The following is a 26,613-nucleotide window of genomic DNA, read 5'->3' as shown; positions in this document are numbered from 1 at the left end:
TTAATTTTGGGACTTTCACCTTATTTTGGGTGTCACTGTTCTTTCATTTGTTTTGTCTTGACAAAACTTCATGGGGGAAGGTGGTAATGCTCTTGCTGCTTGTCTTTTTGAAACCATTGCCAATACTACAGAGGTCAGTGTTGCAAGGTACTGTAGCTTTAAAAAAAAAAAAAATGCCTCGAAGTATTTTTGAACTTACATTCCCTGCTAGGTAAATCTCTGCTCAATAAATTTGTCTGAGTGCATGTTATTTATTTTGTTACTTTTGTGTTGGTAGAAAAAAACAAAATTTCTATGGCTGAAAAAAATTTCATTGTTGGACAAGTAATCTTGAAAACTGAGACAAAATAATGTCTCTGCAGAGAATGAAACAATTTCAGCACAAGTGCATCTTGGCTGTCAGTTTTTCCTTTCCACCAACATACCTATATATGTTGGAAATAATTAAAGTATGACAATTTAGATGAGTTAAACATCTATATTGTTTTCCTGAGCACATATACATCTGAATGGCCTTATATATATGTAATTTTGTATGTGTACTATGTTAGGTTGCATGTTGGTTTATTGTAAATAAATGGAAACAGAGTGTCATGGAGGTTTTTTGTACTTCACGATGCCACAGCTAATTCAATTGCATGATATTTATTTTTGCATGATATGGAATATATGTCTGTATAAATCTGTGTATAACATGTCCTGTGATTTATGCATGCTGCACTAATCTCTGTGTTAAATCTGTCCCCTCTTTATTCAGAGCATGCTGTCTAGGTCCTTTAATTCCAATTATGCTGCAATTAGCAACTTTCAGTATGGCAGCTCTAGGGATCTGCATGGCAGCCAGAGTAGTGTTGCCTTGAGTGTTGCAGACAGAAGAAGTTGTGGTGTGCACATTGTTCGTGTGAGTACCTACAGTAGGCTATTGCAATATATAGAAGGGGAAAAGGAAACTTGAAATATGTCTTTAAATCAATAATCAGAGTTTTGGTCTTTTATACATGGAAAGCACTGTCAAATTATAAAAACAGTTTAAACTTGTGTTATGAGTCCCTGGATACTGAACCCAAACATTTAAATTGCCTTGAGTTCATATGCTCTACCGTTACAACTTACAAAACAAATTCTTTTTCTAATTGGCTTTCACGTGCGGATGACTGTAAAGATCTAAGATTATTTTCTGTTTTGCCCTCCTCTGTAACCAGAACTATAGCTGATGATCCTTTTGTTTCTGAATTTGACCCAGGTCTAAAGAGACCTGAGTTGGGGTTTATCCATTTATTTTCAATATTTGGTAAAGTAAACCTTATTTAAAGATGTCTAGAGGCAATCAAACAAATTAAGTTGATATGTAGGTTGGCAGGAAAGATGAAGGTAGCGTCAGCATTGAACAACCTGAATGAAGATCTGGTGTTTAAATCTAGAAGAATTCAGGTACACAAGAAACTTGTATTAATTTTGTAAGTCCATTCATAGCAGTCATGGACATTTGTTCACCTTTCTTGTCAACCATCTGTGTTTATGTGGTTTAAGACCTTCAACAGCTGTAATTTTTTTTTTTTTTTAAGTTGAGGTTAAATTTTATGGAACTCTGACTTGATTAATAGGATTAAGTTTGTCCATGCAAACTCAGATAATATGATTAGCGTTCTTACAAGCAAAAATAAATGTAAAAATTGAGCAATTTATTCTAAGAAATATTGAGTCATTTTGACAATTTGAAGTAATATTTGCTTAATTATTTCTACCCTGTTTAAAGCATCCCCAGACATCCACTGCAGGAGAGCCATGCCAAGAGGATGTATTCATTTCAGGACAGCAGAACTACTCATCTGGCACACTTAATCTCAAAGATGTTCCTCCAGACAGCATGAAGAAAGTAGCTGCACAGGTAATGAGTAATATGTTACCATATTTGGATAAGTTATCCTTTGCAAAATGTATATTTGGAATATGGTGGAGTAGTTAGCACTTAGAATTGGTAATTTGTTTTTAACACTAAAACATTATTTGATTTTCACCCACTTATTTATGGTGAAATGATAAATCATATAGCCTTAAAAGATCATTCTTGAAATAAGAAATCATCTCATTGGAACAACTGAGTGATTTGTTTTTTGTTTTATTTTCTTCTGGTCAGGGAAAGTTAATGGGGAAGGTTTTTAATAAGAGGTTTCCCAAAAACAAAGGATCTGTATGTTGCATGCAGAATCCTGCATGTGGCAGACAATTTTAGAAGCAAAATAAACTTTTTTAAAAACATGTCAGCATTTATTTACATATCATGGTAAACTGGAGACACCAGAGAGTGTACAGTACAGAATTTGCGGCTGGGGATGAAGGACTAAAGGAGCTTTAAGCCACCTTTGCACTTTTCTTTTTCTGGGTTATTCTGGGAGCTTGAGACATTTCCAGCACATCTTAAAGAGCCCCGGAGTGCCGAAGTTAACAGCTTCCTGGGCTGTCCTGTGGGTTGTAGCACTGCCTAGAATCACCTCAGTGTGGCCCTGGCTCTGACATGCCCGTACAGCCTTGCCTCCAGCACCACTCCCTAAGCCAGAGCTTGTGAAGGAGTCCTTTGTTGGCAGCTTTATGGGGGGAAATCCTCCTCCAACTAGATATGGGGCTTGTATGGCTCCTTTATTCTACTCTGTCCTTTTATGCAGTTAAAGGGGCCAGAACAGGGGTGAAAATCTCATCCTAGAACTGTGGTGACTTCCAATGTATTTGATCAATAAATAAATGTTCATTTTCTGTAGTATGGAATTTGGTTAAGAATATTTCTGAAAGATAGATAAATCAAATGTATGGAGATATACCTATCTCATAGAACTGGACCCTGAAAGGTCATCGAATCCAGCCCTCTGCCTTCACTAGCAGGACCAAGTACTGAGCTATCCCTCACAAAACATACAGTTGTTTTAAAAAAAAAAAAAAAAAAAAAAGTAAAACCTTCTACTTATCTTAAATTATACAGACAAAATAATTACATCAAGTAGTTAGAAATTACAAAATAACTGAATACTTTGTTTCCCAGATGTTAATTACAAGGTTATCTCTTTAGTTACAGCCTGAGAAACTGTTTACTGCCTTAAGATGTGGTTTTACTTTGAAAAATGATTATGTAACAGTCACTGTTACAGGGCTAGCTGCACCTTCATTCTGTACCTCCCAGGAGTCTGATTAGTGCACCCTTCAGGTGTTAGGCCTCTTACCTTAACCTGTCCTGGAGTGGAATCATGTGAGTCTTTCACTTTTAGACTAGGTCACCAGCCACAGCACTGTGTGCGCCAGTTGTGATATTTCTGCAGGCCCAACTGAGATTGGCACCAGCAAGTCTTCCTTTCCAAAGTGGATAACAAAGCAACCCAAACAGCCTTTTCAGAACAAAGTATTGTTTAATCTTAAAGTAGGAACAAAACAAAAAAGGGGTTGTAACACAATCAAAAGTCTACTTGTGTATCTGTCTCACTTATGGTCTTAGGTAGGTCTATCTTATTGCAAACACCTCAGCCTTTGGAGTCTCAGTTCACCTTAGCTCAGAACCTCATTTTACCCCCTCTTTTCCTGCACCCTTCAAGTAAGGTATTGCCTTTTTAGGACCAGCCATGTCCTTTGTTCCTCTTGTATCTCTTGAATCTCGTTAAACCAGTTTTGGCAGCTCACCAGGGGATCAGACAGATCCCTCAAAGGGATTGTGTTGCATTGTGTCAGGTGCTGGCAGAGCGGCTGCTAAGAGGTCATTGTCTCCTTTTTTCCTATTGTAACTAACCTGTCTTGAATTAACCCCTTGTATACATACAGTAAACATCACAATAACAAACAGGAGACATAGTTATAAAATATTACTGACAACTCCCACTTCCTCCATGGTAACACTAGCACCACTTTATGCAATACGTTATTTCTTGGGTGTTCGGAGTTGCATCTACTTAATATGGACAAAAATAACTTTCTACTCTTGTTAGGCCTTCAGGAGCCAATACAGCTAAAAGGAAGTGAGCTGGAACCTATACTTTTCATGTGCATCATCAATAGTTTATTAACTTCCAATCAACTACATTTGTGCAAACCCATTGAAGGCAGTGAGGTTGCACAATTGTACCTGGGCAGATTTTGGCTTGTATAAACTTTTATTATTGGTATGATTGCAGAAGAAGGAAAGAATCTAACTTTTTTCTCAATTATGTTTTATTTTTTGTAAATGGCAGTTGGAAAAACATCTTTTTTACTTGTAAACCAGACCAATCTGATATATAAATAAATGAAACAATACATATTAAACCCCTCATTGCCATTTTTCAGAATCACTTTACAAGGTAGAACCTCACTTACTCAGAACAGGGTCTGAGATACAGAAGACAACTGACACAGCATGAATAGAAGCTGGAATTTTCTTTCCTACTTATTTCAGTTATTTATGATTTAGAGAGAGTAAAACTTTTAGTATTTGGACATACTAGTATGGTATATCTTGACAGATTAATTCAGCATAGCAGTGGTGATATAAATGGAAGATGATGGTGGTTTTGGAATGGGAGATTTTACAGAATGAGTGACAGGAGTGTCCCTGCCTGCAGGTATATGGGATCTTGGGGAGCAATTACCACACAGGTGGGGTGCCAATTAATTTCTTTGTTAAAGGGAAAAGGAAGTGGTGGGAATTTAATGAAATGCGATGGGATGGGGTGTATAAGGTGTTTACAGTAGACAGTGATGGGGGGGGGTTCTTATTGAACAGTGTAGGGAGTTTTAACAGTGGGGTACAGTAAGTGGGGTTCAGCACAATGGGATACAGTACAGTCAATAAGCAACTTAACCTTATATAGGAACAACTCTAGATATAGTGTGGAATGCAAAATGTACCCAAAAGAAAATGCAAAATAAAATGGTAGCTTCTATATAAAAATGGTATACAAAGTATATTAGAAAAATGGAGGCAACTAATGGGGCGTTATAACCACAAGTAAAATGTGAGTCACAGTGCAATAATACAATATGGGTGATAAGTGAAATTATGCAATGTAGAAAATTACTGACTTAATTTGTGAGGCTGTGATAGCAAGAGTGTACCTAAAAGCTGGGTCAAGAAACAGGAGGGGGGAGGGGAGTGAGTGATTAGTGGTATCTAATGAGAGGAGAGTGCAGCTGCAAGCAGCGAGAGACTCTGAAGCCCAGAGCAGCAGTCTTCAGGAGCCTGCGGGCTGGAGGTACGGGAGACAAGAGCAGCTGGAGCGCACTTAAAGAGAGTCTGGGAGCAGCAAGAGGGGAGGGCGCTGAACGTATAAGCGATGAGAAGGCACGTGGAGAATGGGGGAGACGGCTGAGGGAAGAATCAGGCTGCAGCAGCGGAGAGCACTTCAGGGAAGAAACAGGCTGCATCAGCGGAGAACACTTCAGGGAAGTTGCGGAGCAGCTGGGTGAAGACAAACGGAGCAGTGTGATGGTGATCTTTGATAGGGGAGGGGCAGCGGAGGAGCGGCGGCACGAACACAGGGGATACAGGGAGAGGCAGCAGAGAGGTGTGAAGAAGGGCTAGAAGGACACCCAAAAAAAAAGAGGAAAGCAGGAAAGGGTTTGGGAAGTTACACGGGGGGGGAGCAGGGAGCAGTAAGGGGTTACAACAGGGAGACACGGAGAAGTACACAGAGGGGGAGATTGGAGCAGGGGAAAAACAGACATGGAAAGTTCAGGGAGAGATTGGGATAGCGGGAAGACGAATTTAAGCAGTAAAAACCTTATCTATCCTCTAACTTAATCAAACTTATATAAATTACAAGCAGGTTATACAAAGTAATAAAACAGGTACAGAATATAACCAGGCAATGGCTTTTTTAAATCTTTCTTAATCAACGACTAGGCAAAACAACAAATATCACAATTCTAAGCAAACTATAACAAGCAACTATACAGAGCAACAAAACAGCAAACTATAACAAGGCAGGTGAAACTTACCAGCTCTACAATCTTAGCAAACTATGACTTATTAAACTAAAAAGCAAAATCTACGGTGCACCTTATGCTATGGGGAAGTTACAGAGTGCAGAGTGGTATGTGCCCAGGATACAGCTCCCAAGGCAGCCCCCAAGGAAGCCAAGGGATGGTGGCTGCAGCAGTGGATATAGCTGAAAGCAGGGAGCAGAGCTTAGCAGCGGCACAAGCTCATTTTTAGCAGCAAAGCGCCGTGGAGTTTGAGAGGTTTTAAGACACAGACCAAGGTTTAGCTTGAGTCTGTATGCTAGGGAAACAGAGCCAGCAGCTGAAGTAATAAAATAAAAGTATGGAAAGTTTCACAGAGGGATTCTTACCAGTCTCCAAGGCAGCAGCAAAGGCAGAAGCAGCAGCAACATCAGAAGCAGCAAGGAGGGCTCGGTATGGTCTCGATAATCAGGAGATCTCTCAGGCAGCAATTCGTTCTTCGTTGGGGGGGAGGTTAAAAACCGGGGGTACGCTCAAAAATAAAACGAGAGCAGAGAAAGGACCCCCCAAAACCCCTGGCTGATCAGACTAGGCAGCAATGCAGGAACCTTTCCGATTGTTTCAAAAATGCCTGTTTTTAAAGGCAAACTTAGGCAGTTTCCCGCCAGTAATCCTGATAGGCTCCCTCTGTCACAGGGGAGGAAGCACAGGGAAAAAACTGCAGGTGAGCACAGAGACATGCCTGGGCAATAGGTGATTCAAAAGCACATGAGGCCTATGACTCATGCCCAGGATCTTAAAAACACAATAGGTCTTGCAGCTCTGGACATTGCCTGCCCTACACCAAGCCCAGGTTCAACAAGGTGATAACAGGACTAACTCTTTGAACAGGGCAGTGGTCCCACTTAGCACGCAGCACAAGTGGCCATCCCTTTGAGAAGGGCAGTGGCTCTTGATAAACAACTTAACAGCCAGGGAAGGACAGCCACAGGAAGAGAACAAAAACAAAATGGAGTATGGGGACAGCTGTAAGAAACAAAATGGAACAGAGGGATAGCTATAACAGACAAGGAGATGTTAGCATATTAGGGTACTGAGTAAATTTAGTAGGTGTTTGGGGGGTGAGGAGGTGTGCTTGTCCATGGGCATTGTGCTCCAGTACAAATTAATCGCCAAGGAGGCCTTCAGTAAAAAGTTTTCTTGTCCAGAGCAGCAACTTTAGTTAATTAATTACATATTTACATATATTCCTGTGGCATTGACGCCATAGTGTCCGCCAAATCAAATCAACAGATAAAGTCAAACCAGAAACCAATATATACTAGAAAGATTCTCACCGTAGTTTTAAAAAGTAAGGTTCTATAAGGTCTTTAGTTGTAAGGTCTTTAGTGGAAGAGTTTTTCCATATTAAGTGGTAGGAGAAAACACACCCAACAGTAGTATAATTAGAGTTTACTAAATAGACATTTTGACATAGCATTCACACCTTTGTAATATTAAAATTAATTAAATTTAATGGAGATATCCTATTGCCTAGAACTGGAAGGGACCTTGAAAGATCATTGAGTCCAGTCCCCTGCCTTCTCTAGCAGGACCAAGTACTGATTTTTGCCCAAGATCCCTAAGTGACCCCCCTCAAGGATTGAACTCACAACCCTGGGTTTAGCAGGCCAATGCTCAAACCACTGAGCTATCCCTCCCCTCAACTGAGATTACACTTTTCTATGAATAGTTCAGAACTAGAATTGATAGACAAGTTATATGAATAAAAAATAAAATACTATATAATTTAACAATGTAAACCATTGGCATGTAGTTTAAAACTGAGGTTTAGTAATGCTCATAAAAATGTAATGACCAGTCAAGAAATGTTGAAATAATTGAATAAAAATTCAGGATTGTTGTTATAAAATGTTATGATTTAAAAATGATTCATGTTTTTTTCAGATACCTTTGACAAATGGGCAGATGTGCCAGCCTCACAGGCCTCAGACAAACTATAGTCAAGTCCATCATCCAGCTTCCCAAGCATCTGTGGCAAGACATCCCTCTAGAGAGCAACTGATTGATTATCTGATGCTGAAAGTTGCCCATCAACCTCCCTTTACCCAGCCTCAGTGTTCTCCCAAACAAGGCAATGAGATGGCAAAACAAGAGGTAAGGATAAAAATGATATTAATTAAAGTCGAGAGGTAAGGTTTTTAATAAGTTTTTTTAATATATGATTTGCACTTGTTGATAGCCATAAGTGGAAGGTGGTTTTATTTTATTTGCTATTACTATTACTGCTAAATTGGTGATGACAGAAAGAGTTTAAGAATTTAACTCCAGCAAGAAAAAGCTGTAGCTCACTGGAGTTCTATCATCTCACTTTTAAAAGAAAAATGATTGCCTGAAATCATACTTTCAGTTTGATTTTAATCTGTTTTGTTCCCTTTCTTGTGATGTTGATGTATAACTTTCATCAGAAGTTAGTGAGGATTTTAGTTAGAGTATTTCTGTTGAAACTTAAATTAAATCTCCCGTCAGCTACTGATTATCCATGGCCCTTCATGCTTATACAATAATTAAAATATACAAAAATAGGTATTCTGATTTTTTAATTACTATGATCAATTTCAAGACTATCTAGACTAGTAATACTCACCCAGATGGTAAAATAACCAATACATTTAATAGTGCAAAAAGTCTGTAGTAGAAAAAAGGTGACTTGCAGCAAGCCCAGAAAACTAATAAAATCTGACAGACCAAGGTAGGGAAGTATGGTCCAGTCGCTGGCTCTGGAACTATCATGGAGAGAAGCATCTTTCCACCAGCCCTCTTCTTTTGAAACAAGGGCTGTTAATTCAGTTTTCTTGAGTGATCACAACTGCAGTTGTATTGTAATACTCACTCATGAACCTGTGATGCCTCAAAGATTGCTGTCAGATTTGCTTTTGAATAAATTGATTAGCTTGGTAAGCACAGAGGTGTGGCTTTTGGACGTTGCAAATTAAATGAGAAGAAAACCAAGTGTTTTGGCTCAGAACTGAAGTGTCTGGCTATTGTGGAGGCCTTCAAGGCCTATTGTCTGTATTTACCAAGTATGGAATTCATAGTATATACTAACCATAGTGCTGTGGAGTGGTTCCTTACAAAGCACAACCCAGAAGGACATTTGTGGAGCTGGAATAACAAACTGTTATATAGTCATGGTTTACCATAAACCTTTGAAAGCAAAATGTGGTTGTGGAGGCACTTAGCTAGGTGAGGGCAGTGAGAGTAGATTCTAATGAGGACATCTGGCAAGAACAGTCTAAGGCCCCTGAATTACTTTTGGTGCACCAACAGATATATCAAAGGATACCCAGACTGGGGTGGTTAAACACAGTTCAAGAAAGATTATCTGTTGATCTGGCTACCATCTTGCTGGTATAAGGAGTGTATGGTCAGCAAGCTTACAGAGAACAGTACTGGAGTGTCTTCATGATGGTAAAGCAGCAGACACCTGATATATGAAAAGAGACTGAGCAAGGTATATGACAGGTTTTTTGGCTGGGTATGGCTGCAGAAGTTAAAAGGTGAGTACTTTCCTGTCTTACCTGTCAAGAAAGGAAAGCACCAGAAAGGGGACGCAAAACTCCTTTAGGGGAAAGGCCTCAATCTAATAAGCCCTGGGAGTTCATTCAGATTTACTTGAAAGGCCTATTATCAGAAACACCAGCTGCAAGTAGATATTTGCTGCTAGTGTATGAGTCCATCTCAGAGTATGTGATGGCACAACTACTGAAGGATAAAAGGATTGATACAGTTAATGAATGGATGAAATGAGTAGTGTTGCAGTTTGGCCTACCACGCTTCATCTTCAGTGATCTGGAAAATAATTTGAGTCACAGTTATTATGTAAGGTTTTTTGCTAACAACTCCAGATAACCAAGGTGAGAACCAGTATTGCCTACCCTACGAGTAACAGGAGATTGGAGTGAATAAACCACACCCTTGGTTCCATGGTTAGACTCATAGTAAGTGAAGAACAAGACTAAGATACAAGACACCTTTTTACTCCTGGGGAGATTCTGTGCAAGCACAGAATTAATGTCCTCTGTAGATTTACACACACACAAACACAATAATTTATTCTGACAGGGATGTGAAGGGAAACGATGAGAGGGGTCACACTGCAGTTACATGTTTTGCCCACTAGGGGCTGATGTGCCAGAAGAGAGGGCAGCTGGCTCATAGGCCAGAGCAGCTGGCTGCTGAGATGGAGGGGGACAAAGTCTGCCTTTCTCACAGTGCCTTGCCTGCAGGGCCAGGTGAGGAGGCACAGGATATGAGGGGGACGGACAGAGTGGAGCATGTGGGGCAGCTGGGGGGGTAACACAGACTGGGGTACAGAAGGACTACTAGTGGGGGACAGCTGGGGTCGGGGCACAGGAGCTATTGGGGTGACACTGAGTGAGGGTGTAGGGCCGTGTGAGGATGGGGAAGAACGGGTGCAGGAACACATGGGGACAGGGATAGATGTGCCTGACCGAATGGGAGATGCTAGGGTCAGCCAGGGTTTGTTGACCAATTCCTCCCATCGCCGCCACCCCCCAAAAGACCAACCTGATGCATACTTCTGCCACCGACACCCAACAGCTCCTCCAGGTTCAGTTCCAGACTTAGTCCCAGCAATTACGTCCCTCTCCCTCAACTCCTCTGTTATCCCTGACTCCCCCAAGCCTTTGCACTGCTTCTTAGCAGTGTGGGAAATACGGTTCTGAATTGTAACACAAAGTTATTAATAAGCCTAGTAAGAAATCTGTTTGTCAAAAAAACCTTTCCTGAGTCTTTTTTGTTGTCTGTATTGTTATAGACATACTTGCTGACAGGTAATTTGAACTGAATTACCAAAATAATGAAACTGGTGTTAGTTTGACAAAATGTAAAATTATGAAGAATTTTTATTTTTTTGGCACAGAATTTTTTATTTTTTAGTGCAGAATGCCCCCCATTATCATCTTTGCATATAACATCAGCCAGCTATGCATTACTCTCCCTAAGAGATTATTTTTGAACTCTGTAAACACTTGCTTTCTTGTGAAGTGATGTTCAGGCAGCAAGAACCTGCAAGACCCTTTGCACCTACACAGGTAGCAGAGTCTTTTATTAGTGACCTGAAGGCAGCATTCAAAAAGATGGAGGAACGGATCAGTTGGAAGCAAACATGACAGGCACAAGATGCCAGAAAAAAAAAATTATGTGCCTGTCCCTGATGAAGAGGTTTGGCTATGCAACTGGAAAAAGCATCCAGAAAAAAATTGCAGGACTGCCGGCAGCAGTTGTAGTTCTCACTTTTATAGAAATCGAAGGATTTATTGGAATCCTGCAAGTAATAACTCCAGCACACACAGTCCCTCCTAGTCCCTCCATCTTCCACCCTTGAACAAAGACCACAACATAACATCAAAACAAAACAATTTAACACTAAAATAAAGATACAGCACCACATATTAGGGGAAGTGTTGTCTGCCCTGATCATTGCAGTATATAATAGAAGAGAAAGTAGTTGAAACTGCAGGCATTATTGTACCTCAGTAGGCAGCTCCTTACTCTAGCTGTATCCTAGGAAAATCAGTGGCTAGACCAGGAGTCGGCAACTTTTCAGAAGTGGTGTGCCGAGTCTTCATTTATTCACTCTAATTTAAGGTTTTGCGTACCAGTAATCTATTTTAATGTTTTTAGAAGGTCTCTTTCTGTAAGTCTACAATATATAACTAAACTATTGTTGTATGTAAAGTAAATAAGTTTTTTAAAATGTTTAAGAAGCTTCATTTAAAATTTAAATTAAAATGCAGAGCCCGCCGGATCAGTGGCCATCACCTGGGCAGTGTGAGCGCCACTGAAAATCAGCTCGCGTGCTGCTTTTGGCATACATGCCATAGGTTGCCTATGCCTGTGCTACACCATCGTCTAAACATAAGTTAGACCTAAGTTTCCCTGATAGGCTGGAAAGCTCCTGATTTCTGGAGCCTCTTTCCAGTCACCTGCTCCTATCTTCTGCTGTTATAGGGAGAGCAATATTGGGAGATAGTTATGTGGAGGAGTATATTATGTTGCTGTAGGTAGTGTCTTAGAGGGCTGCTCTAGGACACTAACTCAGAGATTCCTAGGAGTCCTTTAAGACTTGACCCATAGAGCCCCTACTTAGATCATAGGCCCATCCTTCCCACACCATTAAGATATGGCAAGAGCACAAGGCAGTATTTTGGATAGAGTGGTGGTATATAGGCAGCTATTTTTCTAATCATATTTTTATGACCATAGTGGATTGGGGACCAAGCTTTGTCCACAGATGCTGTGCCTCCTGTAAATTGTGGAGACCTGGGAAAAACAGGATTATATAGGAATGAGGGGAGCCCGCAAGAGAGAGGAGAGATAGGATTAGGTGTGGGAAACTGAGGGAGAGCCAGAATGGGGGAGGTCAGGTGGCGTGAACCAGGAAAAGAGGGGAGTAAGCTTATGTAAATGAGATAATGCCTATTTGCCAGATGTGCAGATTACTGTATTTAAATCATTTGGGTTATATTTCCACATTTCTGGATTTACAGCCTTAGGAGATGTGCTATAATCTAACTAAACTAACACACCATAAAACTTGGCTGTTATAGCTCTGTATTATGTTTTAACATACTGTTACCAGAAATTATATTTGAGATATGATTATTTCTTTTGAACTGCAGAGTAGGCTCTTCATTATTTTTGTGGTTTTGTTAATTTGAAGGCTGTTTAGTACTAATTAAATAAAAACATCTGTATGAATATTAATCAGCATTCCAAAAGTAAAGTTTACTATTGTTTTTTGATCGCTGATATTTTGGGGATATTTTGGGTATGTCTTTTACCATATTCAAAACTTCCTTGTATTAATATTAAAAATGGTGAGAGGAAAAAAACTGAGATGGAGTTCAACGGTTTGCCAATGTAAGTCTTTTATTGTTTGGTCATAATTCCAACTGTAGTAATTAGACAATATGATATGAGTGATTCAGCATTTTATACTATGTCCATTTCTGTGAATCTGAGCTTTCAGGGCAGTTTCTTTTACTTTGTTAGATTCGAGTGAGAATTGAAAAAGATCCAGAGCTAGGATTTAGTATATCAGGAGGAGTTGGCGGTAGAGGAAACCCATTCAGACCTGATGATGATGTGAGTATTTCATATATATGTACCTGTTTAAAACATCTTTTGTCTTTATAACAACTCTTAAAATAGGTTTATTTGACATGCTTCACTTTAAATTATAATAAATGACCTGGCACATATTATCTCTTTGGTGCACTACACAGTATCTCATACATACGTGTGAGGTTTTTAATTGGAACCAAGTGTATTTAGAGCAAAACAATAGTCAGCATTTATACAGTACTTTTCATCTTCAAAACACTAAGAGATTTAATAAATGACAAAAACTGAAGGTGAAAGGTTAAGTGACTTGTCTACAGGTATGGAGTCAGTGATGGGTAACATTAGGACTCAAGCTCTCAGTCTTTTCCAATCCACTACACCACACTGCCTTTCCAAATAGTGTTGACTGGAACAAAGCGGTTATCTCCAGAATTTTTTCCTCTCTAAGGCCTGGTCCACACTAAGCAGTTAAACCGATTTTAACAGCGTTAAATCGATTTAACGCTGTACCCGTCCACACTACAATGCACTTTATATTGATTTAAAGGGCTCTTTAAATCGATTTCTGTACTCATCCCTAACGAGAGGAGTAACGCTAAAATCGATATTAACATATCGATTTAGGGTTAGTGTGGCCGCAAATCTAAGTTATTATTGTTATTATTGGTTAGCTACCCACAGTGCAATGCTCCGGAAATTGATGCTAGCCTCGGACCATGGACGCACACCGCCGAATTAATGTGCCTAGTGTGGCTGCGTGCAATCGATTTTATAATATCTGTTTTATAAAACCGGTTTAAGTTAATTCGAAATTACCCTGTAGTGTAGACGTACCCTAAGCGTTGTGTCACTTCCCATCCATACAACAGATGGAAAGCGGCAGATGGAATTAACCTCTCCATGACCCTTATTTTTTTCAACTACCGGTAACAATATTATCATTAGTATTATTATTATTTATAAAATATCCAAATGTGCTATTGTTTATTTCTTTTAGGTGCTATAAAATAAACAATAAAAGTGTGCTAAGCACTTCATGGGCATATTAGAGAATCCCCTACCTCAAAGAGCTTAGAATCTAAGTATACAAAAAATAAGCAAGGGATTGGGGAAGGGAAGCAAACGTAGGAGCAAGTGATTTGAGATAGTGTTTGAAATGCATTGTTGTCTGATTCTTGTAGGGTGTTCCTTTCCTTTCATTTCCTTCCCTTCCCTTCCCTTATTGACTCCATTCTATTTTCTCTCCAACCCATGCCCATTTGCTCACTACCTAGCTCTAGCCCTACCGTCTCATCTCCACAGTCATTGCCTGTTAGCTTACTCCTGTCTGGTCACATACAAGGTGCTCCAGCTCCTCCCATATTTTCCTCACAAATTAGTCTCATAGTGCCACAAGAAATAATTTATTTGCCTGTCAGTGCTTCTTACATAGTAAGTTCTGTGGGACTTGGAGTTTGTTTGTTGTTTTGTGAAGCGAAAGTTGATTGTCTTTACTGTAGGGTTGTGGGGGAGGGAGACTGGCTTACAAAAGTGAGGAAACTGAAGAGTGGAAGTTGAGACTTGTAAAAAAGTTGGAGTTTTGTGCAGGAGGGAGGCTATGAAAATAGAGATAGAAAGGGATGAAAGTAGTTTGGCCAAATTACAGCACATGAAAGTTAGTGGTGGGGACAATCTAGTTTGGGTGAATGGTAGGATGTTAGAAACGTCAAGCATTATAAACAAGATAACAATTAATTATGGAGTTTAAAATTACAATGTCTCTTAAAGGGAAAAGGATTTAGCTTAGAGCTGTTACATCGAGTGTCAGTACTACATTTTGACATGTGATATACATCTGGCAATTTAAACAAAGGGGTTAATTTAAAATTCAGATGGAGAAATATTTTCCCTTCAGTGTTCCAATTAATGCAATTCTTCTGTCTTTAATCTCTGAAAAGATTTTAATCATAAAAGCCAATGAATCAATTATTTTTCAGTATTTCACATTCTCTTCTGTTTAGTGTGGAAAAATCAAAGAATATCTTTAGTTACAATGGCTTCAAGTTGCTCCAATATCTATTAAATAAGATCAGTCAGAATTCTTCTTTTCCACCCTATTTGTTTTTACAGGGTATATTTGTAACCAGAGTGCAGCCTGAAGGACCAGCATCTAAATTGTTGCAGCCTGGAGATAAAATAATTCAGGTACTGTAATTGTAATCATTCTCTTTAATGTACATAGTCCTTGTCTGTATCTTTGTTCGGTCAGTCAGTGCCTTTCATTTTTATGGCTAGTAGTGGCAGACTGCATTCAAGTTTAGTACTTACATTCTTTACATAGTTTTATCAATACCTCTTCCAAAAGAAGTCTTAGAAAACCAGTTATACTCCGTTATGTTTGAGTATTTTTCAGATATATTAGTATCTCAATCACAGTGCAGCCTAAAAACAAACAACTTACAAAAGTAAAAGCATTCTGATAGACAACATAGGTTACCTAACATAAGATAAAGCCACCCAGAATACAGACTTGGACTTGAGATTGAGCCGCTCCAATTAAATGATTGCCTCCATCTGAGTGAGGCTTAAATAGTTCTGTGCAAATTAGTTCCTCCCATCAGTGCTGGGAAATGTGACTGGCTTTGGATCTTAAACGGTGCAAGTACTCTTCCATTATAAGTGCAGAAATCTTTATAGTTGTTATTTTTACAGTTGGGTTTTAGGTGGATGTGTGTTTGTTTGCAGACTTACATAACTGTTGATTAAGACATGTGGGGGATGTGTGAATTACTGTTCCGTATTTTGTAAAATCAAATATATGTGGTAGGTAGCCTTCTGTTGGAATGGATTGTTGTTCCTGATATTTGTATGATATTTCAGTAGTTAAATTTCCCCATTGTTGCTGGACTGGCTGTATGTGGGTTGGTTTTTATGAAGGAATTAATTCTCTGAAAAAGAGCAAAGAGAAAATGTCTGGTGAATGTGCTGAGGCAGTAATTACAGGTACTTTCATTTTTCAGAACTACTGGGCCATATTTTGCTCTATGACAGGTTTTGCTATTCGTGATGATTCTATTTTTCTCATGTAAATTGTAAAGCAGGATCTGGCAGTGGCAGAATGGAAAACCTGTCCTGTGCGGCCATAGTGCCAGTTACACAACTTTTGTATTTGTTTGTGTGGCTTAGTGAAGCTTCCCTTAAGCTGCTAAAGAGAGAATCCACAGTTGTACACAAATCTGCTAATCGCACCTTTGTACACTTTACAACCTCTGTGTTTCTAAAGCACAAAAGCATCTCTGTGTTTGGATATCTTTAGCCCTGGTCTGGATACAAAGAATGGTCTCAGAAGGTTATTGCTGTCTTAGGAAAACATAAATTAAATGTACGTCAGAATGTAAAATTTAGGCCTGACTGGTGGCTGTATAGGTTTTTTTGTATGTGCTTTGGATATCAGTAGGAAGGTTAAGATCTGAAATTGGTCCTGTACAGCCATGGTTCTCAACCAGGAGTGTGTGTACACCTTGGGGTACTCAGAGCTCTTCCAGGGGGTACATCAACTCATTTAGATATTTGCCTAGTTTTACAAGAGGCTACATAAAAAGCACTAGAGAAGTCAGAACAAACTAAAATTTCATAGACAATTATTTTTTTATACTGCTTTGTATACGCTGAAATGAAAGTACAATATTTTATAATTATATGGTAAAAATGAGAAAGTAAGCAATTTTTCAGTAACTGTGCTGTGGCACTTTTATATTTGATTGTTACTTTTTAAGTGAGGTGAAACTTGGGAGTGCACAAGACAAATCAGACTCTTGAAAGGGGTACAGTAGTCTGGAAGAGTTGAGAGCCACTACTGTCCAGTTCTTGGCTTATGAGTAGTTACCCAGCTTTTGCTCTTCAAAATGGAAGTCTTGCTGCAGATCACACTCACCTAAGGAGTTATTGCAGGGGCAGGATTTGGAGTAACATTTTAAACACAATATAGCTGCCACGCATCTTATTTACGTGACTCTCGTTTAATTTTCTAACTCTTGCCCACTCTCCTACTCTACCTCAGTTCAACCCATTTTAAATGCTGCACAATTCTCCTTATTTGGCTTTGGTAGTAAAAAGTAGTGAGCCTTGTTCAGCTCAAACCTACAGATCTGTTTGGACTGTTAACTTTTATCAAAGATTAAGCTAAATTCTAGGTATGACTGACAGAGAGCAGTCAAAAATTGGTTTTAAATCTCCACTTGAATGGCTTTGTTATGCCAGTAACATAGCAGCAATGCTTTCTGAAGCTGTCCAGGAAGACGTGTCTAAATACTACTTGTCTTTATGGTGGTCTTCTTTTGGCTACATCATGATGAAGTCTCTTTTTTATTAAACAATTCACTACTTTAAGTGCAGGAGGGGACTGGGAACTGGAGGTTGGGGTGCAGGAGGGGTTTTTGGTGCCAGATCTGGGTGGCGCTCACCGTGGGTGGTGCCCCGCAAGCAGCAACATGTCCCTGCTGCTCCTAGGCTGAGGCGCATCCAGGCAGCTCTGCACACTGCCTCTTCCCACAGGCACCAGCCCCGCAGCTCACATTCGCTGCGATTCCTGGCCAATGGGAGCTGCAGAGCCAGCATATGGGGTAGGGGCAGCGCACTGAGCCCCCATGACTGTTCCTTCACCTAGGAACAGCAGGAATATGTTGCCACTTCTAGGGAGCGATGCGGAGTCAGGTAGGGAGCCTGACAGCTCCACGCCAACTGGACTTTTAATGGCTATCAGAAATACTAGTTTCTAGAGCTTTCTGGTTGGTAACGTGCCGGATAACACAGCTTTTACTGTATTAATCATGAATGATATGGTAGAAGAAAATGGAGGTGCAGGTAATAAATTTGCAGGTGGCTGGGTAGATCCTTACAGAGTTGCCTGCTTGCATGATTCTGATATCACCACTAAGAGGTGATCTCTTGTTTAGTGAACACTGCTGCTGCTATACTGATGACGACCGAGAGTCCCCCTAGATTTGAACAAGTAGTCAGCTACTGGATTTCTTGAAAGGGCAGAGCCCATGGAATAATAGAGGTGGATGCCCCCAGAAAAAAATACAGTTGCTGTAAATGAAGGACAAATCCCTAAGAAGTGGGTGGCTCCTGAAGTACTGCAGAAGACTCGGAGCTCTGAGGGTAGAGATAGGATCTAATTTGGCTGCCTGACAAATTTATATGAGCTCACTCCTGTTGAAAAATTAGTATCTTGAGCATCAGAGTAACACACTGGGTGTAAAATCCTCCCTCTCCTCTTTTTAAAAATAAACGTCAGCCTTTAATAGACTTAATCCACCATAGATTTCAAAACTGTGGTGCACAATAGTCATTATACTCAGTGCACAATATATACATAAACTCCTTGCTTAATGATATTCTTCCAAATCCAGTTTCCCCATAAGAATTAATGTAAAAATGCTTAGGTTCCACGGATTTTTTTTTGGCGAGACAAAAGACATTATATACATATACAGTATAAGTTTTAAACAAACAGTTTAATACCCTAGACAACAATGATGATCGTGAAGCTTGGTTGAGGTGATGGAGTCAGAGGGTGAAAGAGGGTGGATCGTCCGGTTACTCCTCTAGCTGTTTTTTCCAAAGTGCTGGAGGGTGCTCAACCCCAGGCCCGCCACCCACTCCACCCTTTCCCCCAAGACCCCACCCCTGCCCCACCTCTTCCCACCCCTGCTGCACTCCCTCTCCCTAAACACGCGTGTCCTCGCTCCTCCCCCCAACCTCCTGAAGGCCACAAAACAGCTATTTTGCAGCGTTCCGGAGGCTTGGGTGAGGGGGAGCAAGGATGCGGTGCACATCCTCACCTCCCTCCACAGGCCGCCTGCCTGCAGCAATCAGATGTTTTGGGGTGTTCAGGAGGCTGGGGGGCGGAGGGGAGGGCAGTGGGACCTACTGATCTGCAGGGCCGCTGGCAGGCAGGAGGTGCTGGGGTCGGATGGAGGGGCGCTGATAAGGGGGCTGCTGGCCAACTCCGGATCCAGCCCCTATGGCCAAACAACATTATAAGCAAACATTGCACAACTTTAAATGAGTATGTTCTCGAATAGATCAGCAATGTAACAATGAGACATTAACCAAGATGATGTTAAGCATACTATATTCATTTTTTCTTTGTGAGAGAGGGCACCTGTGTTCCATTTATTAACTTTGTCTAGTGGTGCGGTCATACGAAATCAAAGAGAGATGGGATTTATATGCTTTTTCAGTTCTGGTTCCTCCATTTTGGGTAGCTGAAAATGTGTCCCTGTCGCCAATCTTCGGAGGAAAATTCTTCCACAAACACTTAAACATGCTGATCAGTTCACTTCCCTATCTTACAATACAGAATGTTTCTGCCACACCATGAACAATCTAATAATGTGAAAACCTATAGAGTTTTATTGCTAAAATTAAAAACAACTTGCTGTTGTTATTTGTAACTCAAGTTACAAATAACATGTCCTGGGGACATTAATAATAAAATATAATTTCCTTCTTAGGCTAATGGATACAGCTTCATCAATATTGATCATGGACAAGCGGTGTCCTTGCTGAAGACTTTTCAGAACACAGTAGAACTCATAATTCTGCGAGAGGTTTCTTCATAAATAGTGTGGGGAAAAAATGAGCAAGATTCATCAAAGGACTTGTGGGAAACTGAATATTTTGATTATTTTTATATATGAAAGGAACTTGAAAAAATTATGATCAAAATTTGTACAGTAATGAAATATTGAACTTGTGGTTATGGGGAAGAACCACTGTATAGAACATACAGGAAACCATTTTTGAAATGCATATGGTGAATAACCCTGGTTACATTTTTAAGCATTATAGCAATCAAGGATCACTCCTCCAAGAACAGACCTGTATTGTTTTTGTACAGATGGTAGGTTTATTTTTGGATAATTCATACACATTACTAAACTTTGTGCAAGGCTGTGAGAAGCCTCAGTTGTAGCCAGTGGACAGATGGCAGGGCTGTCTGTCCTGTAGCTGTTTATTGCCTTTGTTTATTCACTGGATATTAATGTGTTATGCTGAAACCACTTCTCTAGATATGGACAAGGGATTTGAAATGTTGGCTTTGCTATGTGCACATTGTATAGATGAATGGGTAGATGGAAGTTGGTGCTGGTTGGGTTAATTTAAAGGCCTAGTGAAGAACTATTTGCTATCAGTTTCTGGAATCAAGAAAGAAGGAAACATTTGGTTAGTCTGGGAGTGTATGTCTACCACTAGAATAACGCAATAAAAGCATAATCTTTTTAGGAAGACTGTAATTACATAATTGTGAGCTCTTCAGGATTTGTTCATATCGACTATCCATTTGCTATGTGTGATTCAAGTTGTTCAGTTTTTTTTGCATACACAATTTTTTTCAACTGTACTGTGGAGATGTGCCAAGAGGTTTTTCTCTGCCATGGAAATCCCCGATTTTGTGCAAATGGTGATACTTCTATCTTCTTTGTAACAAGTACTCAATTTTAAACTTATTTATTAAAAAATGGCCAGTTTTTAAGATTGTGTTGCCTGTAAAACCCACAAAACACACACACAGTAAATGGTAGGAAAGAAGGATTAAGAAAGTCATCTTGATTTTTGCTTGGCCTTGCATTGCCTTGTTAAACTAAAAGGAAACAATACACATGGAGCTAGGTAACCAAAGCAAGTTTGTGAAACTGTTGAACAGTGATGGGTAATTGCTGTAGGGAACTGTAGAGCAAAAGGACAGGGTACTTGGAACCCACCAGTTTGTAACAATATTTCTTAAAGGGCTGTTCCTACAGGAAACATTAAATGTGAACTAGACACTTCAGAGTCATTAAAGGGTTTCTAACTATATTAATGTAATAGTGATTTACCACAGGCTGCCTTCGTTCCTTATTACTGTATAAAATATTTGATTATACTTTTGTTTGCCTGAAACATTAACTTTTTCTCTTTTTTTCCTATGTAATTGAGTAGAGATTGCATAATCTGCTGTGGTAATTAAAACATGGTTGTTATGGACCAGGGAAAAGTGCCATAGAAGACCAATAACTGTTTTTAATCAGGGCTAATTATTAGCTCGTCATTGGAGCAATATTCATTTGTTGCAATTCATTTTTAATAAATATAAGTTCATAGTTTTAAACTGGTAGAAATTGCCTTTTCAACCCATATGTAATAAAATGTTTTTTAATAAAGCTAGCAAAAACACCAGCCCACTTCAGTTTTTGGAAAAATGAGCTGGAACGTAAAGGAATTATACATAGCTAGCTGAAATAAACAGGCAGTACTTTTTAAATATGTGAACTCCAATATTATTGCACTTCTTTCAAAACTGTTAATCTGTTGCTTCTTGTAATGTGTATGGTTCTAATAATTTTAACTGAAACCCTTTAACAACTTTGTATATTATTTTTAGTTGATTTTCTGTAATATTTACATAGGAATTGATTTTTTAATATTAGCAGAAGTGTGCTGTATTTTGATAAAATTCACTTATTTTCTGTGTGCTTTACTCTTTACAGAAAAGAACAAAAATATAGCTATATAATGGCAGACTTCCGTGTTCCCTTTTTCCCCCCTAAGACTTTTTAATTTCTCAGTATATTTTTTATTGACAATGCAAAATGATCACATCTTCATTGCTTTAATCATACTATTTTTAATCACACTCTGCCTTTTAAAGGGAATACTTACAGATAAATCCTAATTTAACTTGACCTGATACATAAACTGTAACTTTGAGGAGGGAAAAGTCCAAAAACCAGAACTGATTCTTTACTGATCTTGAACTTATTTTAACTTGGTGTATATTATACAGTAGGTTTAAATAGTTCAGTTAGGGTTTCTACTGTTGCAAATGTTGTAACATTTTTCTTTAATGTTAACAGAAGGTTTAAACTATGTTGTGTATTGCAGAAAAATACTGTTACCAAAAACATTGGTTTGGCTATGGTATAACTGTAGGAGTTTAGTACTTCTTGTGGAAATACATGGCCAAAGTCTGTCTTCAAGAAATTAGCAAATTAACCATGAAATAAAATATTGATGGTATTGATTTTACAAAGAAAATATTGGTGTTTTTTAAAAATGTATAGAAAATGGTTAGGAGGTTAAAAAAAATCAGCATTCATGTTTTTTGGAGAGTGGGAAGGGCGAGATCTGTTTAATTAGTCCATTCAAAATACAGGAGGAGGAGAACAATATCAAGCAAGAAAATCAAATTCATCAACACAAGTGTGAAATTAATAAAGTTTACATCAACTCAATGTTCTTGCTCATCATAACAATTCATTAAAGAATCAGTTCAACTGACAATGAAATTTCCCCTGTATTTATTATGTAAATATTTTTCTGACTTCCTTTTTTGGACTGAAGTTTAAAAAGTGTGTATATACTTGAAAGCATTCTATGAACACAAACAGCAATAAGCAACACACAGAATCAAGCCTTGATGATTGATTTGCTGTACTACATTTTTAGAATTATTTCCTTGTCAGCAGTTATGAATTGTTTTTATTGATCAGCATTTATCCAACATTCCAAATTTTGTATATAATGAGATAACACATGGAGAATAGATAATAAACTAATGCTCTTTAAAGCTGCGTGTAACTGACTTATTTAATACTTAGAAAGTTCTCCAGAACGTATTTTTCTATAGCTTCATATTATTTGCATAATACAGACCTCAGTCTTTAATCAAAATGTATTAGTACAGATTCACATATGCCTAGTAGGATTCCATGTGAATGATTAAGCGTCTACTTTAGTGGATTGTGCTGCAGGACCGGGTCAGAATTTTGGTCAGACACTTAAAGGTAAACACTTAAAAAAATATATATCTAAAAACTATTACTGTTTATAGTTCCAAGCCAGCTATAACTGTGGCTATGTCCATTGTTGTTACATTGAGGCTGCTATTTCCAAACCCAAAACCAAAACCAAGGAATATTAACACAGATGTAAACTTGTTCTCCATTGAAACCAATAGGAAAAGCACTGTATTTTGAATAAAAATTTGAGACAATTTTTTTTAATACAGTTAGGTAAATGAGGTCTGGTTTCTACTTGGGTTTATTTTATTGCTAAGGAGTGTCCAGGAACCTCAGAAGAATATGGATAACCAACTGCCCTTATCACAGAGGTATGTGATGCATCAATGTGACCACTCTAGCTTCAACAGCCCAGAGGGTGGGTGAGGTCAGGCAGCAGAATCAGAGGGTATTTTGGAGAGCAGTCTGATTTGAGAGGACTGGATTACTTGAATTCTTTGAAGGACTCAACAAGCATGTGGACAAGGGGGAATCCAGTAGTTACAGTGTACTTAGATATTCAGAAAGCCTTAAGCAAAGCAAGCTGTCATGGGATAAGTGGGAAGGTCCTCTCATGGATAGGAAACAAAGGGTAGGAATAAATGGTAAGTTTTCAGAATGGAGAGAGGTAAATAGTGGTGTCCCAAAGGGGTCTGTATTGGGACCAGTCCTATTCAACATATTCATAAATGATCTGGAAAAAAGGGTAAACAGTGAGGTGGCAAAATTTGCAGATGATACAAAACTACTTACGATAGTTAATTCCCAGTCTCTCAAAACTGGGTGACTGAGCAACAAAATGGCAGATGACATTCAGTGTTGATAAATGCAAAGTGTAATGCACATTGGAAAATATAATCCAAACTATACATATACAATGATGGGGTCTAAATTAGCTGTTTACCACTCAAGAGATCTTGGAGCCATTGTGGATAGTTCTCTGAAAGTATCCACTCAATGTGCAGCAGCAGTCAAAAAAGAATGTTTTTTGACAGAATGTTGGGAATCATTAAGAAAGGGATAGATGAGACAGAAAATATCATACTAACTCTATATAAATCCATGGTATGCCCACATCTTCAATACTGCCTGCAGATGTGGTCGCCCCCTCTCAAACAAGATATATTGGAAAAGGTTCAGAAAGGTGCAACAAAAATGATTAGGGGTATGGAATGGCTTGCATATGAGGAGAGATTAAAAAGACTGGGACTTCAGATCAGAAAAGAGACGACTAAGGAGGGATATGATTGAGATCTATAAAATCATGACTGGTGTTGAGAAAGTAAATAAAGTGTTATTCACTCATAACATAAGAACCCAATGAAATCAATAGGCAGCAGGTTTAAAACAAACAGAAGGAAATATTTCTTCACCCAGTGCTCAGTCAACCTGTGGAACTCTTTGCCAGAGGATGTTGTGAAGGCCAAGACTATAACAGGAATCAAAAAAGAACTAGATAAATTCATGGAGGATAGGTCCATCAGCGGCTATTAGCTCGCACTAGCAGGGATGGTATCCCTAGCCTCTGTTTGCCAGAAACTGGGAATGAGCGATGGGATGGATCACTTGATGATTACCTGTTGTGTTCATTCATTCTGGGGCACCTGGCATTGGCCGCTGTCGGAAGACTAGATGCTGGGCTACCTGGACCTTTGGTCTGACCCAGTATGGCAGTTCTTATGTTCTTAATCAAAAATAAAGTGAGCACTATACCCTTTGTATTCTGTGTTGTAATTGAAATCAATATATTTGAAAATGTAGAAAACATCCCAAAATATTTAAATAAATGGTATTGTCTTATTAACAGTGCTATTAATAATGATTAATTTTTTAATCGCTTGACAGCTCTAGATTTTTTCAAATAACGTATGTTTTCTTTTATGAGTAAATAAATTCTTTATGTACATGTAATTTTAAACTAACCTAAAATTGTTATACATTCACTGTTTTTTTGTAATGAATTTGATGCAGAAAGGGGGTTGAGTTGTCCTAATGACAAGACATGACACTTTGGTCAGTGGAGAGACTGTGTGGTGTTGGGTATTTCAAATGTTGGAGAGGTTTAGTGACTAGCTTCAGGAAACCCACATTCATAATCTGAGGGCAGAATGTGCTAGCATCCTTACCTTTATATTGTGTGCAGTATTTTGCATATTGGGTAACACTAGTTTGAGTTAATAAGAAATTCTCATACATTAGCTGAAATTTAAATAGTTAAGAGGAAGCCGTGGGAAAACTGGGTTGTCATTACTGTCTTCCCACTCAGAGAGATTACAAATGACGTATGTTCTCGTTCCACTAAAAAGACTTTAAGGTTGCATTTACATTTTTTTGCTGTGTGCACTTAGATGAGATTAATGTATTGTTCTGCTAAAGCACTGATGCATAGTTATCACAGTGCAGATAATTTTAGGTGGTTATTACATTACTCATTTAACAATGAAATTCCTCTACAGTTTGAAAATTTACAGTATAATTTCATACTTGAAGTGACAATTCCCTGAAATTTTAAAATGTTTGTTTGACTAAACAGAAATGATTTTTCAATTTGTGCAACAGTAACCGTGCATAATACAGATAAAGCATTATATACTGAAAGCCAGTCAGTTGCTGCTGCGGTTAGAAGTCACATGTATTTAATTCAGAGTTTTATTCATCCTCAACAACTGAGCACTGAAACTGATGATTTAATTTCTTCTGACATTAATTCATCTGATTGTGCTTACAATTATGAAGATTTATGGCAAAGGAAAAGTGATGATGATGATGAATAGTGTATTCATCAGAAGAAGTTGTAATTGCAGACTAATATGAAGGGTGACAGGAAACTACTAGAAAGAGTTTAACATCATGTCCTTACCTCTTACGTTATAATCTGTTGTAATCAATTTGTCTTATGAAATGAAGCTGTCTCACCACCAATGGTAATTAATCTGTGTCAAAAAATGTGTGGATTAGTGTGCAATTAGAACAAAAAAAATCTTTGTCTAACATTATATCATAAAATAATTAACAGCTGTGATAGTCTGACAGCTGAAAGACATTTTAAAAATTTCTGGACACAATGGGACAACATTTTCCAAGTGATGCATAATAAATTAACGAGACTAATTAAGATCAGTTGGAGATCTAGGGTTCTTGCATTTTTCATTTTGTCCTTCATATGACAGAGACTTGATATTACAATGCACAGCAATTTTTTTCCTGCATTAATGCATCTTGAGGAGTTTTTGGCTTTTTTGTTGTAGCCAAGCTAGGATTGGAGACTGAGACAGACCTCTGCATAGCCACATAGATTCCTAATCCCTCTACATTACTTTGAAAACATACTCCAGTACTGATGATAAGCCTGTCAGTCAATGGAAAACAGTCCTAAGTAACACTAACAGAGTAGGGGCTTCTGCTTTTTGGATAATCCTTGATTTACTATAACATTCTGAATCTACTTTTATTCTTCCTAACTTAAATCTTTGTTTATTTCCCAACCTAGAAATCTTGCTGGTGAATTGTGGAGCAGCACCTCCACAGCTAAAGTAATAGAAGCCTGACTTTCCCCCACACATGCAACATTCTCAAAAATAAATCAATCTTTCTGAAATGTCACATGCCAGATCTCATTTCTGGGTAGAACTTTTCTGAGAAGTTTGTGGAAAAAAAATCAAACAGAATGTTATAGTAATGATGCTCACATTTTTTCCCCTTGTTGACTTTTAACAAAAATTCTTTAACTCTTTTGGTT

General features: G+C 38.6%; 1 protein-coding gene across 11 annotated transcripts in view; it reads left to right on the top strand.

Annotated features, from left to right (window-relative positions):
• Positions 1–22,663, top strand: part of ERBIN (erbb2 interacting protein) — a 229,977-nt gene extending 207,314 nt beyond the window's left edge. For 10 of the 11 annotated variants that reach the window (XM_030565991.1, XM_030565992.1, XM_030565987.1 and 7 more), the window contains 6 exons: positions 758–901; positions 1,757–1,888; positions 7,864–8,073; positions 12,997–13,089; positions 15,178–15,252; positions 19,569–22,663. In XM_030565991.1, coding sequence (XP_030421851.1) covers positions 758–901; positions 1,757–1,888; positions 7,864–8,073; positions 12,997–13,089; positions 15,178–15,252; positions 19,569–19,676 — 762 coding nt within the window. In that variant the 3' untranslated portion in view covers positions 19,677–22,663. The remainder of the gene's footprint in view (positions 1–757; positions 902–1,756; positions 1,889–7,863; positions 8,074–12,996; positions 13,090–15,177; positions 15,253–19,568) is intronic. The other variant, XM_030565997.1, reaches the window with a different exon arrangement.
• Positions 22,664–26,613: the final 3,950 nt, after the last annotated feature.

Source organism: Gopherus evgoodei, chromosome 6 (assembly GCF_007399415.2).
Source record: "Gopherus evgoodei ecotype Sinaloan lineage chromosome 6, rGopEvg1_v1.p, whole genome shotgun sequence".
In the NCBI taxonomy this organism is placed as follows: domain Eukaryota; kingdom Metazoa; phylum Chordata; order Testudines; family Testudinidae; genus Gopherus; species Gopherus evgoodei.
The sequence above is the reverse complement of the archived record's forward strand: the minus strand, read 5'-3'. Positions and strand labels throughout refer to the sequence as shown.